Source organism: Pan paniscus, chromosome 5 (genome assembly GCF_029289425.2).
Source record: "Pan paniscus chromosome 5, NHGRI_mPanPan1-v2.0_pri, whole genome shotgun sequence".
Taxonomy (NCBI): domain Eukaryota; kingdom Metazoa; phylum Chordata; class Mammalia; order Primates; family Hominidae; genus Pan; species Pan paniscus.
Window position 1 is genome coordinate 63,918,443 of NC_073254.2, and position 16,148 is coordinate 63,934,590.

Below are 16,148 nucleotides of genomic sequence, written 5' to 3' on the forward strand. Positions count from 1 at the left end.
CTTCCTCTCTTTCTCTCTGCCCTGCTGCCATGGAAGACATGCCTTGCTTTCCCTTCACTTTCTGCCATGACTGTAAGCTTCCTGAGGCCTCCCTAGCTATGCAGAACTGTAAGTCAATTAAACTTCTTCTCTTTATAAATTACCCAGTCTCAGGTAGTTCTTTCTAGCCATGTGAAAATGGACTAACACAGCAAACTAACACAAAACTTACAATATGTCATCTAATGATCAATTACCGGGTCTACAAAAAAGCAACATAACCCACAACCAGAAAGAAAAAAAAATGAATGCATACTCCAAAATGACAGAAATAATAGAATTGTCATGCAAAAACCTTAGCATAGCTAATATATTACAAATATGTTCAAAAATGTAAAGAAAAATGTGACAAATAAGAGAAATAGAAAGCTACAAAAAAAATCCCAAATGTAACTTCTAGAGTTGAGAAACACAGTATCCAAATGAAAAATATGTCACTATTGTTAGGCGAACAGCCTCCTCACTTTTACTTAGGAAACATATGATACAGAATTTTTGAATGACTTAACTAGCGCTCTATTATCAGAAGACTATTAATTGGAAACATATTTTCTGGATTATCCAGTCTGGAGTTCTTTTTTTCTATATTTTATATATATTTTCTATATGTTTTTCAACAACACTTTGTGCAAGACTTTGAAAGAGTCCAAGGCTCAACAAATGAACTTCCCTTCTCCAGATTAGCTTTTTGATAGAACACTGCACATAGATAAGATGTGATGCCACTAGCCTACTTATAATATTGCTAGAAATACTTTGTTTGCCTTCCCTGTAGTTATGGAACTCCATCTATTATAGCCAGAAGTTCCACTTGAGTCTATTTACTCCTGACTCATTTGGGAAGAAGAGTCAACGGTGTCTATAATCAGAGCAGTCTTTACAGTAAAGGAAAAGTAGTGCCTGCTTTGTATAACAATTACTGTTAGTTGTTACAGTCTTGGAAAAGTCTTACATATTTACTAATCCCAGTTGACATATTCATTAATAACAGAAGAAGCTCTGAGAATAATTTTTTTAAGACTGGTTTTGAGAAAGTACATCCTCAGATACCTTTGATGCAAATGTTTGATTCAATACAAAAGTGATTCTTCTTCAAATTTTTTGTCACCAACTATATATGTACTGACTCTAAATTTTGGACCTTTCTGCAGAATAATGAATAGCAAATATGGGTAGTTATAAATCTTGATAATGTGGTTTTCCTCAGATATGAATATGAAAACTGCTGAGTCTGGAGCCAGCAAACCAGGCTCTAGACATGCTATAAATATCATGTCGTGTTGGTTAAATCTTCCTTTCTCTGCATCAGTTGCCTATACATAAAGTGAGGGGATATGATGATTTTGTAATGTGTAATGTGTCAATTTAGCTAGAATGAACTACAGTCTCCAAAATTCCCTTTCTAGTATATCTCCAGTTAGGATGAGATACAACGGATAAGATATTCCCTCTCTTTTGTGGATTGGAGGATGGAAAGGAGACAATCCTTCTGTAGCACACACACAAACACATTCCCCCAGTTGATCAAACACTAATCTCTGAATAATGCTGGAAAGAAATTTTGTAGATATAATTAAAGCCCCTAAACAATTGGCTTTAATCAAAAGAGAGATTATCCTGAGCAAGCCATCTGACTTAATCAGATAAAAGCTCACTAGATAAATAAAATGTGGCACACATACACCATGGAATACTATGCAGCCATAATAAAGAATGAGTTCATGTCCTTTGCAGGGACATGGATGAAGCTGGAAACCATCATTCTCAGCAAACTAACACAGGAACAGCAAACCAAACACCGCATGTTCTCACTCCTAAGTGAGAGTTGAACACGTGGACACAGGGAGGGGAACATCACATACAGTGGCCTGTTGGGGAGTTGGGGGGCAAGGCAACGGAGAACATCAGGACAAATACCTAATGCATGCAGGGCTTAAAAAACTTAGATGATGGGTTGATGGGTGCAGCAAACCGCCATGCCACATGTATATCTATGTAACAAACCTGCATGTCCTGCACATGCATCCTAGAACTTAAAGTATAATTTAAAAATACAAAATAAAAATAATAAAAAGGGTTTGAACCTTTCCTGAGCCCAGACTCCAGTCATTGAATCAACAATTGCTCTCCCTTCCGTCTATTATCTTCCTTCCTGACTGGTTCCCTGAAGAAAACAAGCTTCAGCTTATGCCTGTGGGGTTCCAGCCGGCTCATAAACACACACACACACACACACACACACACACACACACTCACACACACGTCTCCTACTGATTCTTCTTCTCTGAACCCTGATTGGTAAGAGTTTAAGTTAGTTAATGCCTGAGTTCCCTATTTCTTCAGTTCAGGTGTGGATATGTGTATGTGGTGTGTTTCTCACAGATGAACTCTTGATTCTTCATTAGCCTATAAACAAAGCAAAGATATCTAGATCACACTGGCTATGAATGCAAAATCTTCTTCCTATCTCTGCCAGTTGCCTCACTGGCATCATGCATCATAAATATAATCTTATCAAAGATGAAATAACTGTAACTAAGATTGGGCACTATTAGATTGATGAAGTGCTCACCTGTGAAACAACACATATCAGTAAGTTAAATTGCTTTGTGCAGTATGTTTTGGTTGTGCTGGAATCTTCTATTTTGAATCACATGTTTTCGATGAAAGGAAATGAGGAAAGTAGTTGTCTTCCTGATCCATTAATTATTTTCTTGTACTATTTGGTGAATATCAGATAGCTTATCTGTATAAAATATCTATCCACTTTTTTAATATACTTGGTTATTTTCCTGATCATTTCCAAAAGTCAGCTCATTGTTGGGCATACAAGTTTTCATCCAAAAATAAGGACAGTAATAAAGGTCGGATGAAATTTCTTTTGGAATCTAAATAACACTAAAGTGTTTAAGTTTTAACACTTTCTCGATTTACTAATAATGAGAAAATTTAATCTTAGAGTCAGGCCAGATTTCATTTCTATGAGTTATGCCACTGGATATTTCAGAAAATAGGTTTTCAATAGTAAGGTTATTGGAGCCAGTACTTCTGACTTCGGGTAAACACACACACACAAACACACACACACACACACACACACACACACACACAATGGATGTGAAATTTGGTAGCAAGTGGCTGCTATTCTTCCTCCCAAAGTAGTCTACTCAAAAGATACTGTCAAGAGCTGTAAATTCCTCAAGGATGAGTTTATTTCACATGTCACCCAGCACGCAACTGAACACATCACAGAAACCAAATACTTACTAAATTAGTGTGCATTGCTTTACAAGGAAAAGTCAATAAAATGGCATAGTGAATATATTATTGGACTTGAAGTCAGTGTTCATCTGAAAATAGGAACAATAATCATGACAATACCATTCAGATAATCATATTCTGAAAATTAAATACATTGTATTACAATGAGTTTGTAAATTCTACAGTAATGTATCTATAATACTTTCCAAAAGACTGCTCTCTGATCTAATACAATAGAAATTTATTAAAAAAGATAATTATTTATGTTATATTCATGTTAACATGAATACATATATCATGGTAACAATAAAGAACAACTTTCCTTTTTTATTTAAATTTTTTTTATTTTACATTCTGGGGAACATGTGCAGGATGTGCAGATTTGTTAAACAGGTAAATGGCAACTTTCCTTCTTTAGTGAGCAAATCTTTCAGTAAGCAAAGTACAGGTGTTCTCTGTGATATTTTTATTTTTGCAATTTAAGTTTAAGGAGCAAATCTATGCAAGGTAGCATCTTTCTAGATCTGGAAAGTTGAATTCTTTCTGTATCACAGACCTACACTCACAGTTGACATCACCATTCTAGACAAAGCCATAACTACAACCTAAGCACTTTTATTTAAAGGAATGTTCATAAACATCCACTCTCCTTGGTCTTGAGCCAAGCCCAGAAATAACAAGGTCAGATGGTCATGATCAGGAAGAAAGTAAACTCAGACTTGAAGAAATATACTGTCAAATTCCCTATATTCCAACCTGCTGTGCTTGATTTTAATACTTCTTTTATTAAGGTGATTCTGGTAGAATTTGGCTGAGGACTCCTCCCAAAATCTCTTTTGCCACGTAAATACACTCCACTAGTTTTTCAAGATAGGTTTTTATTAATATATGGATTTTATTTTCTGGTGCTCAAGACAATGTAATGCTAAACTGACAAATGGGAATAGTCAGAGTTTTTTTAGGTACAGTTTAATTCTTAATATAAAAAGTAAACAGATTTATAAGAAACATTCTAATAAATACATCACCATGATTTTTAAAAATAATACCATTGTCCAGAGTTCTTGATAAAGTATTGTTATAGAGAGTTTTTAGGGATTTTTTTTTTTTTATTTTTGAAGTGAAACTGTATGTACATACTTATAGCATGACACCAGGCCTATAAGTAAGGTATTTTAAAGTAAAGCCTTCAAGGAAAGTACAAATCAGGTATTGAAATTAAATTGAAGACATAGCTTTACTCTCTTCTTTGATCATAACTAAAATAATATTTTAGACAAAAGCTAAAACAGAAAGAGGATATTATACAGATTGCTGCTTCTTTTCCAAACACTTCTCAATATCATCAAGCACCTGAACGGCAGCCTTTGGAATTCGAGTCCCAGGACCAAATACATTGGAAACACCAACTTCAAACAGAAATTCATAATCCTGTTGAAAGAATGTGTTTAATTAATAAGAGCCACTATTTCCATTTTCACGGAAATAAAACCCTATCCTTTCTTCTTTGTCACTCAATTACCCAAAACCTTCTCAATTGGTATACTACTGGCATTTGGGGCTAAAAAATTCTTCCTTGATTGGGAGTGCTACTAATAGTCATCAGCATCAGCCTCCCAGCCCAAGTTATTTAAAAAACAAAACACTCCGCCCATTTTCTAAATGCCTCTATGTGTTGCTTGTGGTAGGAAGCTGGATATCCTGACTGAGAACTTCTGAGCCTTAAGCCATAATTTTCTCTCACCTAAATTTTCACTAGTTGTCATTATGTGTGTTAAATTTAGTATGATGTGATAAGTTTGAGCTTAAAACACTATTTTCTCCTAGGTATTTTGTCTGCAGTTAGTGAATGATGGCACTTTGAATTTGGACAACTGATAGATTTTCTATAAATGAAAATAAGCCCATTTTTTTTTCATTCTCTGTTGCTGTTGATTTTTTTTAGTTTATTTATTTGTTTTATTTATTTATTTATTTTTGAGATGGAGTCTCGCTCTGTTGCCCAGGCTGGAGTGCAGTGGCGCTATCTCGGCTCACTGCAAGCTCCGCCTCCCGGGTTCACGCCATTCTCCTGCCTCAGCCTCCCGAGTAGCTGTGACTACAGGCGCCCGCCACCATGCCCGGCTAATTTTTTGTATTTTTAGTAGACACGGGGTTTCACCACGTTAGCCAGGATGGTCTCGATCTCCTGACCTCGTGATCCGCCCACCTCAGCCTCCCAAAGTGCTGGGATTACAGGCATGAGCCACCGTGCCTGGCCTTTTTAGTTTATTTTAACAGTCAAAGTATGAGTGAAAAGATATCAAGGGCACAAATAATACTGCAGGATTTAGGCTGTTATAACATCTGAACATTTGTAGCTGCAATATCGATTGATGTTAGGATGTGCTACAAGAACCTGATCATTATGTAGTAGGGTGATCATATATGACAGGACAGTCTGATTTTTGTTTATTGTTGCAGCATCCTTTTTAAGAGCACCCATTTCTATTCTCAAGTGATAAATTATATAGTCATGCTAATTACTCCCCAACTACTACTTTTCTGTCTCTATTATATACTTGTAATATTCTTATAATACTATAATATTGCAGCAGAACTTAACACATCTCATTGAACTTGTCTCCTTCTAGTCTGTGAAATTCTGAGAGTAGAGATCATGTCCAATCTGTTTCCCCAGTACTTGACACATAAAAGTGCTCAAAACATGTCATTGTTCTTGAGTAGATGATACAGAGTTTAAGAGCTCATAAGGGAACTGAATGAAACATGTAATAATAATCATCTCTAAATTGGAGATGTCAGATTAATAGGTTTTGTACTTCTCTCCTTCCTAAAAATCCCATGTACCATTTGTCCTGACATCTGAGTTATGGATTTAGAATGGAGGATTCAACTGGAAGAGAACTGCAAGATGTTGCAACTGAAAAAAGGGTATGTGACTTATCTAACTCTTTCTTACATAAGCCTTGTAAAATATACCTTTGTGAGGGGGTTGTATACAGATATTTTTTGTACTATTTTTATTTTTGCAACTTATCTGTTAGTTTGAAATTATTTCCAAATAAAAATATATGTTTGAATGTCCTCCACTTAGCTGGGCTAGGGATAGCACAGTGCCTGCTTCATGATGGAAGCAGGCATTGTGAGTCTACTCAACTTGCTGAAAAAACTTGGAGGCGACTGCTGCTAAGAGAGTTAGAAAATGCTGATCGTAGTAACATACTGATGAGGAGAGACCACGTTTATTCATTTAATCAGACTGCAGAAACTGTTAAGCTCCACATGGCAGAAGCTGTATCTGTTTGATTAGCCACTAGATATTAGTGCCTTCTAATTTAAAACTAAGTGACCTTTAATTGAATAATAGCAACATTTTACATATTCACTGCAAACAAATAGTGAGAAAATACAAGGGTGTTAACTGCTATAATTATATAATACCCATATTCACACAAAAGTATAACACAGAAAATGGTCCTTATCCTTAGTTGTTAAATTCATGGGAAAAATCACATGGCAAACACCTAAAGATGTTCTAAGTAATTTAAATATCCAGAGAATTAATACAACTTATTTGAAATATAATTCTTGAAAATGTCAGCTCACTTATATAACAGGCATTTTTTTTTTCTCAACATGAATTCCAATTCAAATGTTTTCTACTGGCTAATTATTTTGGTCCTTACATTTTAATATCATGCCTAGGTATCACAGACTCTAAAACTGCAACGCTGATAGAAGCATTCTGTAGACAGACTGCAATAAAGAATAACTACCCTTTATTTTCTCAAATAATGACCTATTTTATGAATATAATAGGCAAGCATATTAACAAAAAGAATTTTGTGTTGATTATATCACATTAAATAATGTGTTGTTGGAAAGAAAATAAATATGTAGTTTGTTCAGTAGCCCCACTTTATTACGAATCTCACAACTTTATTCATATGAATTTTCTCCTTTCACAAGTAGTATATGAATGTACTATTCTATATTCTGAGTATTAATGGAGGAAAAAAAAACTGTAGAGCTGGAAACAAGGTCACATTTTACTGATGGATTCCTGCTATAGTGATGGGGCCTTTGCAGCTAGCATCTATGAGTCATTTACTTACGACAGCTTCATATACAGTTCTTCTAACTTGACATTTTTTCCGTTCTCAGTAAAAAAGAAAATCTTGATATAATTGAGAACTGGATTGGAAACAGAACCTATTTGTATTTTAAATAACTATTTTAACTGGCCAGGAATTTCATATGTGGAAGGTGTCTCCCTACCTCATTAATAAATTAACTGATATCATTGTAGGTAACATCTGTTTCTCCTCTACTAAGAGGACTCACAGTTTTGTTCATGCATTCACCTCCTCCCCATTCAGCCTATAATTTTCAAGACAAGCTGATTCCATTTATGTCTGCAATAGGATATTTTTGGCTCCCGAAATACCAAGCCCTAATCAGATTAGCTTAAATAATAAAGGGTTTTTATAGGACCATGTAAATGATATAGCTCTGAGGTAAGATAACATTTAGGGATGGGACCATCCTGGAGGAAAAGCACAAGGTAGCTCCTTCTAAATAGAAGCAAGCAAACTAAAGGACTCATTCCACCCCCCAGGACAAGGAGTACTCACTATATCTCTGGCTAGGTTTTGATATATTCACTGTGTATTTACTACCACTGTTCTCTACTCCACTTATGAGTTTTATTACTTTTATCCTGTTCCTTCTCCATAACTGTTTATTGAGAATGAAGGTAAACATCTAGCATAGGTTACTGGTTTGCAAGGAGGTAGTTCTCTCATTGAAGCTTTGTAAAGTGTTAAGTTAAATTATACATAATAAATTGCAATATAACTTGAATGCAAAACAACACTGTCCACTTTTAGACCTTGTAGAATTTATTTAGTGAAATCACCAGGAAATAATATGTTCCTAAATCTACAAGTTTATCTTTAGAACCACAAATAAGCTATCATTACTCAAGATTCCCATCACAGTACTAGAAAAATAGAGATGAAAAATACCTGAGGTGGTATCACCCCTCCACACATGACAAGAATATCTGGCCGTCCAAGGGAGTTAAGTTCTTTGATGAGTTCAGGAACTAGGGTTTTATGACCAGCAGCGAGGGTGCTTACGCCCACAGCATGCACATCTGCATCCACAGCCTGCTGGGCCACTTCACGAGGAGTCTAAACAGTCAGAAAGTAAAGATAAATCATTGTTTATTACTAGATAATGACTATAAAAACCCTGGAAGACAATCTAGGCAATACCATTCAGAACATACTAATGGGCAAAGACTTCATGATGAAGATGCCAAAAGCAATTACAACAAAAGCAAAAATTGACAAATGAGATATAATTAAACTAAAAAGCATCTGCACTGAAAAGGATACTATCAACACAGTAAACAGATAACCTACAGAATGGGAGAAAACTTTTGCAAACTGTGAATCTGACAAAGGTCTAATACCTGCATCTATAAAAAACTTAAACAAATTTACAAAAAAACAACATTAAAAAGCAGGCAAAAGACATGAACAGACACTTTCCAAAAAAGACATACATGTGGCCAACAATCGTATTTTTAAAAAGCTCCAAATCACTGATTGTTAGAGAAATGCAAATAAAAACCCCAATGAGACACCATTTCACACCAGTCAGAATGGCTATTATTAAAAAGTCAAAAAATAACAGATGCTAGCAAGGTTGTGGAGAAAATGGAGCATTTATACAGTGTTGGTGAGAGTGTAAATTAGTTCAACCATTGTAGACGACAGTGTGGTGATTCCGCACAGACCTCAAAACAGAAATACCTCCCAACCCAGCAATCCCATTACCGTACATATACCCAAATGAACATAAATCTTTCTATTATAAAAACACATGCTTGCAGCTGGGCGTGGTGGTTCATGCCTGTAATTCTAGCACTTTGGGAGGCAGAGGCGGGTGGATCACTTGAGGTCATGAGTTCGAGACCAGCCTGGCCAACATGGTGAAACCCATCTCTACTAAAAATACAAAAATTGGCCAGGTATGGTGGCACGTGCCTGTAGTACCAGATACTCATATGGCTGAGGCAGAAGACTCACTTGAACCCAGGAGGTGGAGGTTGTAGTGAGCCAAGATCATACCACTGCACTCCAGCATGGATGAAAGAGCGAGACTCTGTTTCAAAAAAAAAAAAAAAAATACACATTCACATGTATGTTCATTGTAGCACTATTCACCACAGCAAAGACATGGAATCAACCTAAATGCCCATCAGTGATAGACTGGATAAAGAAAATGTGATACACACACACTAAAGAATACTATGCAGCCAGAAAAAAAGAATGAGATCGTGTCCTTTGCAGGAACATGGATGAAGCTGGAAGCCATTACCCTTAGCAAACTAATACAGGAACAGAAAACCAAATACCACATGTTCTTTCTTATAATTGGGAGCTAAATTATGAGAACACATGGACACAAACAAGGCAAAGAGGGAAACAACACACACTGGGGCCTATCAGAGGGTAGAGGAGCAGGAGGAGGGAGGTTGGAAAAACAACTAATGGGTACTAGGCTTAACAACACAAGTTTACCTATATAACAAATCTACACATGTAGCCCTGAACTTAAAATAAAAGTTAAAAAAACAAACAAAAAATAATATTTTTTTGAATACTAAAAGAATGTTTCCTCAAATGTTGGGGGTCTTCCTAATGTAATACCTACAGATATCAGAAACTTTTAAATTTAATATTCATCGTTACATTATTTCCCTCAGAGAACTTGGTTCTGATTATTTATTTTTCATCAAATTTTCTGAAAACAATAACTCAATCCCTAATTTTTAGTGTTTGCTGATTTTTATGTTGCGAATATTCCAACCATAGCCAATTTCACCCTATTAACATGACATTACTAAATGCAAAGCAGAAAAAAAGACACACAATAGCCACACAATTATACAGTATCACTACCATATAGATAAAATAGATGGAAATAACCTAAAAAGCAGATAATAAAATATATAAGTATAGGGAGTGATAAGTTTTTAGTACTTATCACTTTTGGTTTTAGGCAATAGTAAAAGGTCTACTCTCTAGAATCTACAAGGAACTTAAACAAATGAGACACCATTTCACACCATGAAAAACAACTGGCTTTTGAAATTCTTAAAAATTTAATTCCTGGAGGCCTCATTATTCCTTAGTGGTTCTAGCAATCCTGCCTACATATCTGTAAGCAGTCCCTCCATTAAATTTTCTTCAAAATCCTAGCTGAGATTTGGTTTCTCTTGAGATCCTGACATTGCCCTAGTTAAGGTCTTCGTTGTTTCTCATTGTTTTTCTTCACCGTACTGCTTGAATCTAGTTGCAGCTCTCCTCCATCCACTTCAGAGAGTGATTTTACTAGAAAGTGAATGGCACTGTGCTTCTGAAACAAACATAAGTTTTAAGGATCAACAAATATAAGTTTCTGGGTTTCTTGTAACAAGTGAGGTGCCCTCTTTGTCCATATTTTAGTTATAGTAATTTTATACTACAGTTATAGTATAGTATAACGTTATAGTAATTTAGTTATAGTAATTTTCATACTATGTACGAAATAGTAAATAATTTACATAGTAAATTTCATACGATGTAATTACAAGTAAGTAAATCTCTCTTTGTTAGGAGATTGTAACCTCCTTGAGGACAAAATTGTATCCTACTCAACTCAGAGCCTAGCATCTGGTAGATGATCAATACGTATGTAGTAGAGAAGGCTTTTCATATAAAATTATTACAATGTACTTTCTAGTCAAATTTTTTTGTATTATCATTCTATGGAAAATGTCAGTGTAATTTATCTCCTGCAAACTATTTTCCTGTCTAAGTCTAATATTCTGTGACTAAGTAACATATTAGTAGAGTTAAAAAAAAAACAACAAAAATAAACGAAAATAACCTTACTTATGAATTGAGTTTATATTGCTATTTGATTTCTTTTTCAAAACACTTTTCACCAATCCCATGTGGGCTATCTTTCCCACAAAATATTAGTCAAATCTCAATAAAGAGTACAATAAGATCTTTGAAAGTAATCTTCATAGTTCCAGAGGCATAATCAGTTTTAGTTCTGAACTGACACTTTTAAAAGTCTGAAAGATTAATTATATTTTATTTTTATTTCTATCATAATTAATTGGACTATATGTGTTATGGTTAATACTCCGTGTCAACTTGGTTGAAGGATACGAAGTATTGACCCTGAGTGTGTCTGTGAGGGTGTTGTCAAAGGAGATTAACATTTGAATCAGTGGGCTAGGAAAGGGCTAGACCCACCCTTAATCTGGGTGGGCACCATCTAATCAGCTGCCAGGTGCGGCTAGAATATAAGCAGGCAAAAAAATGTGAATAGAGAGACTGACCTAACCTCCAAGCCTACATCTTTGTCCCGTGGTGGATGCTTCCTGCCCTTGAACATTGGACTCCAAATACTTCAGTTTGGGAACTCGGACTGGCTCTCCTTGCTCCTCAGCCTGCAGAAGACCTATTGTGGGACCTTGTGATCATGTGAGTTAACACTTAATAAACTCCCTCTTACATATATATATATAAAGGCTGAGGGAGAGAACGCAGGGTGGCAGGAGTGGAGACCATGGGCATTTGAGCTACTTTCTCATGTAACTTACTTGTGCCTTCAGGACCTGCTCAAGCTGGACCACATATATACCACTTCCATTTGATGATGGAATGCTGCTGTGCAAGACCCACTTTATAGTTAGATGGGTCAGAAAGCACCCAGTTCATGATAGGCAGTTCTGGTCGCATGGTGACTTGATGACCCATAGTCAAACATTCAGTTTCCACCAAAGCCCAGTAACAGGCCAAGAGCTGTCTCTCAAAAGGAGAGTAGTTATCTGCAGAAGATGGCAGGGCCTTCCTCCAAAATCCTAGAGGCCTCTGCTGTGACTCACCTATGGGGGCCTGCCAAAGGCTCCAAACATCATTGCTATCTGCCACTGACACCTCAAGCACCATTGGATCTGCTGGGTCATATGGCCCAAGTGGCAGAGTAGCTTGCACAGCAGCCTGGACCTGTTGCAGAGCCTTCTCCTGTTCTGGACCCCACTCAAAACTGGCAGTCTTTCGGGTCACTCGATAAATAGGCCAGAGTAACACAGAGTAACACATTCCAAATGAGGAATGTGTTGCTTCCAAAAATCCAAATAGGCCCACTAGGCATTGTTCCTCTTTCTTGGTTTTAGTAGGAGACAAATTCATTAATTTATCCTTCTAAGATTATCCTTAGAAGGAATATCTCAACAGGTCCCACACCACTGGACCCCTTACTGAGGGAGAAGGTCCCTGAATTTTAGTCAGATTTATTTCCCATCCTCTGGCATGCAACTGTCTCACCAATAAGTCCAGTTTGTTTGCTACTTCTTGCTCACTGGATTTAATCAGCATAATGTCATCAATTAATGGACCAGTGTGATATCTTGCAGAAGTGAAAAGTGATCAAGGTCTCTCCGAATAAGATTATGACAAAGCCAGAGAGTTAATAAACCCCTGTAGTAGGACAGTAAAGGTATATTGCTGGCCTTGCCAGCTGAAGGCAAATTGCTTCTGGTGGGCCTTATGGGCTGGAATGGAGAGAAAGGCATTTGCCAAGTCAGTGGCTACATACCAGTTACCAGGAGATGTATTAATTTGCTCAATGTCTGTCATCATTTTACTACATTTTCTAAATGTAAGTGACTAGTAAATACTTTTGAAATTCTCCCCAACAGTTTTTAGTACCTGGAAAAGAGGGCCTATGTCCACATCAAAACCAAGATCAGCAAATCCTGTAGCAATAACTTTTGCTCCTCTGTCATGGCCATCTTGTCCCATTTTTGCTACAAGAAGACGAGGTCTGCGACCTTCACGTTCCATGAATTTATGAACCCTGAAAAACATTTAAAAATATATCAGTAGTTAGATATTAATTTTCCAAAGGTAAGATATAAAAACTAATTTATTCACAGCAAATCTTTCAAGTTTATTTAAAAGCACCTAATTTGTTTACTTGTATTTTGGGTTGGTTTCTTTTTTCCAATTTTTATTTTACATTCAGGGGTTAATGTGCAGGTTTGTTACATAGTTAAACACGTGCCATGGTAAACAGCTGCATAGATCACCCCATCACCTAGGTATTAAGCCCAGCATCCATTAGCTATTCTTTGTGATGATCTCCCTACTCTCGTCCATATTTTGTTAATGCATCTATTTTACATTGAGAGCTCCATTAAAGCCATCTCCCCCTTAGAGGAAAGTCTGAAAGATGGCACAGACTGTAAGCACATAACACTGAGAACATCACGGTGAACTAAGACAAAAAATGACAACCTCCCACCTTCGTGAGCCAGGGTACAGAGTACAACATGCAGAAAGATTGAAATATAAACTAAAAAGTGACTTCATGGTCATTTATACATATATGTGATAGACTGGCTGCTTTGAATTGTCCATATCTCATCTACCCTTCATAAGTGTGAATTCTCCCAAGGTAACAGCAATATGGTTTCTTATCATGCTATATAAATCAAAATGCTTGCTTGCTCCACTGACAAATTTACTTCCAACACAAAAAAGCACTTATCTTTGTTAAAAGAAAAAAGTTCCATTTTGATGACTTTCACCTTGGCTGTTTTGATATTTATCTAGTGTACAAGTATGGAAATTCAGTTTTTAATTGGAAGCTTGTTACAGAGGTTGGAAAGACCAATCATCAAAAAGCTAGTTTTTACACTTGAGAAATATGATCACATTAATATATATTTCCAAGTCATGCTGTGGAAATAAATGTTAGTTATTATCAGTTCAATAAATACTGATTGTAATGTATGCATAGATGCCAACTAAATGTTTACTTTCAATTACAAAAATTAAGATTTTATAATTATTCAACCAATGAAAAATGTAAACAACTTCAAAAAATATGAAACTCTACCATAGTAAGCAGATTGAAATATAAATACCTGGAGGATATGAAGCAATATCATTGTTAGTTAAACATCTGTTTGACATGAGAAACTCCTGAAGGGGACTATGGTGAAAGTTCAAAATAGTATTAATTATATGAAAACTAATATTAGTTTCAATATTTGATATTTATTATTAAATATTATCATGTACCTATTAAAATGATAGTATAGATATATAATATGTATCATGATATATTTCTAATTATATATTATATGTAATGAATAAATTATATACTCTATTATATGTTATATAGTCTATATAATTAATATTTAATTTACTATTTATTATTATAAAATTCAAAAATTTTCTCAGTTGTATGTAAGGAAATTTAGCTCCCAGTAGATTCAAGGGGATTGTGCTAACAGAAAAGATGAAATTCTGGCCTAAGAAACCTTACATATTACCTCTTGATAGCAGATGTTATCTCTTTACTTTCTCCAAATTCCTGGCGATATGCTCCACTCACCATTCGATCATTCGCTTTATGTTCACCAAATACCTTTTTCAGGGCATCTGTGATTTCTCCCACTGTACATCTGAAACATGAAATGGTGGTTCCATTAACTTCATTATTTTGTGATAAAGATATCTGTTTACCATAATATTCAATATAATTAAACATTTTATTACATAAGTAAACGACTGTAAAAATGTAAAATAAGAATTTTTTAATGCATTATGAAAGCATCTCTTCTGAAAATACTTAAGAAAAATTTATTCTGGATGCCTTTATGCATCCAATTCTCTTTTCAACATTTGTCAACCAAGAAATGACTGAATGACCTAATAATTATATATATAGACAAGTACCTGAAGGTTGCTGAATAATTCACCACTTAACACAAATGGATAAACAGCAACACTCCCATAAATATTTTTTGATAAGAAGTAAATCTTTTAGCATATTCCATCCATTTGTTCACTAACTCATCCAACATTAGCTGTGTGCCTAATATGTGCCAGATATTACTATATCTCTATATCTACTATAGCGATACAGTAATAAATGAGACCAAAGAAAAAGTACTTGTTCTTATAGACATTAACATCTGTAACATCTAGTCAGAGGATGCAGATGATAAACAACTAAATAAATAAACTAGTAAGACAATTTCATAAGGTAATAAGTACTACAAAGACACTAAACCACACAAAGATGGAATGGGCTGTCTGGAAGAACCATTTTAAAGTTATTGAAGATGTGAAGATATGACTTTTGAACTAAGATATAAATTATAAAAAGGGGGATCCCAAGGGAACATAAAACAGTAAGAGTGTTTGAAAAAGGAAGCACTAAAAGCAAAGGCTCTGAGATGTAGGAAAATATGTTTTATGTTCTAAAAATAGAAAGAAGGGCATTAGGAACACGGCATAGTGAGGAAAGTGGTATAAGATGAGGTCAGAGAGATGGGCAAGAGTCACATCTAGCACATCTTGCAGACTATCGGAAGATTAGGTTTGAATATAAAAGGAATGGGCAACCATCAAAGGACTTTAATAAAAGTCATCTAATTTTTTTAATGAAATTAGTAGTAGAAAAAAACAGCACATACTAGTTATACTATACCTTAACCAGTTAAAGCAACATATTTTTTTAAAACTTCATTATATTAAGAAATAAACACTTAAAAGCAAAAGTAATCATTTAATGATACTGCCATATATTGGGAGAAAATTTTCCATGCGTCACTTGCTTTTCTGCACATCCTGTGGAGCAAAGCACTGACAGCTCTTTATTCTGGACTATCTTTTCAAAGATGTCTGTATAGTGAATCGCCTTAGAAGACAGAAATATTGGCTACCTCCAGAGGAAAGAATAGGTTTGCTTTCTGTCCA

General features: G+C 35.3%; 1 protein-coding gene across 5 annotated transcripts in view; it reads right to left on the reverse strand.

Annotated features, from left to right (window-relative positions):
* Positions 1-3,229: 3,229 nt before the first annotated feature.
* MMUT (methylmalonyl-CoA mutase) overlaps positions 3,230-16,148 on the reverse strand; it is a 32,983-nt gene continuing 20,064 nt past the window's right edge. For 4 of the 5 annotated variants that reach the window (XM_014345376.5, XM_003833184.5, XM_008958674.6 and 1 more), the window contains 4 exons: positions 14,717-14,848; positions 13,086-13,233; positions 8,331-8,498; positions 3,230-4,731 (listed from right to left, as the gene is read on the reverse strand). In XM_014345376.5, coding sequence (XP_014200862.1) covers positions 4,603-4,731; positions 8,331-8,498; positions 13,086-13,233; positions 14,717-14,848 — 577 coding nt within the window. In that variant the 3' untranslated portion in view covers positions 3,230-4,602. Of the gene's footprint in view, positions 4,732-8,330; positions 8,499-9,401; positions 9,478-13,085; positions 13,234-14,716; positions 14,849-16,148 lie in introns of those variants that run through there. The other variant, XM_055113672.2, reaches the window with a different exon arrangement.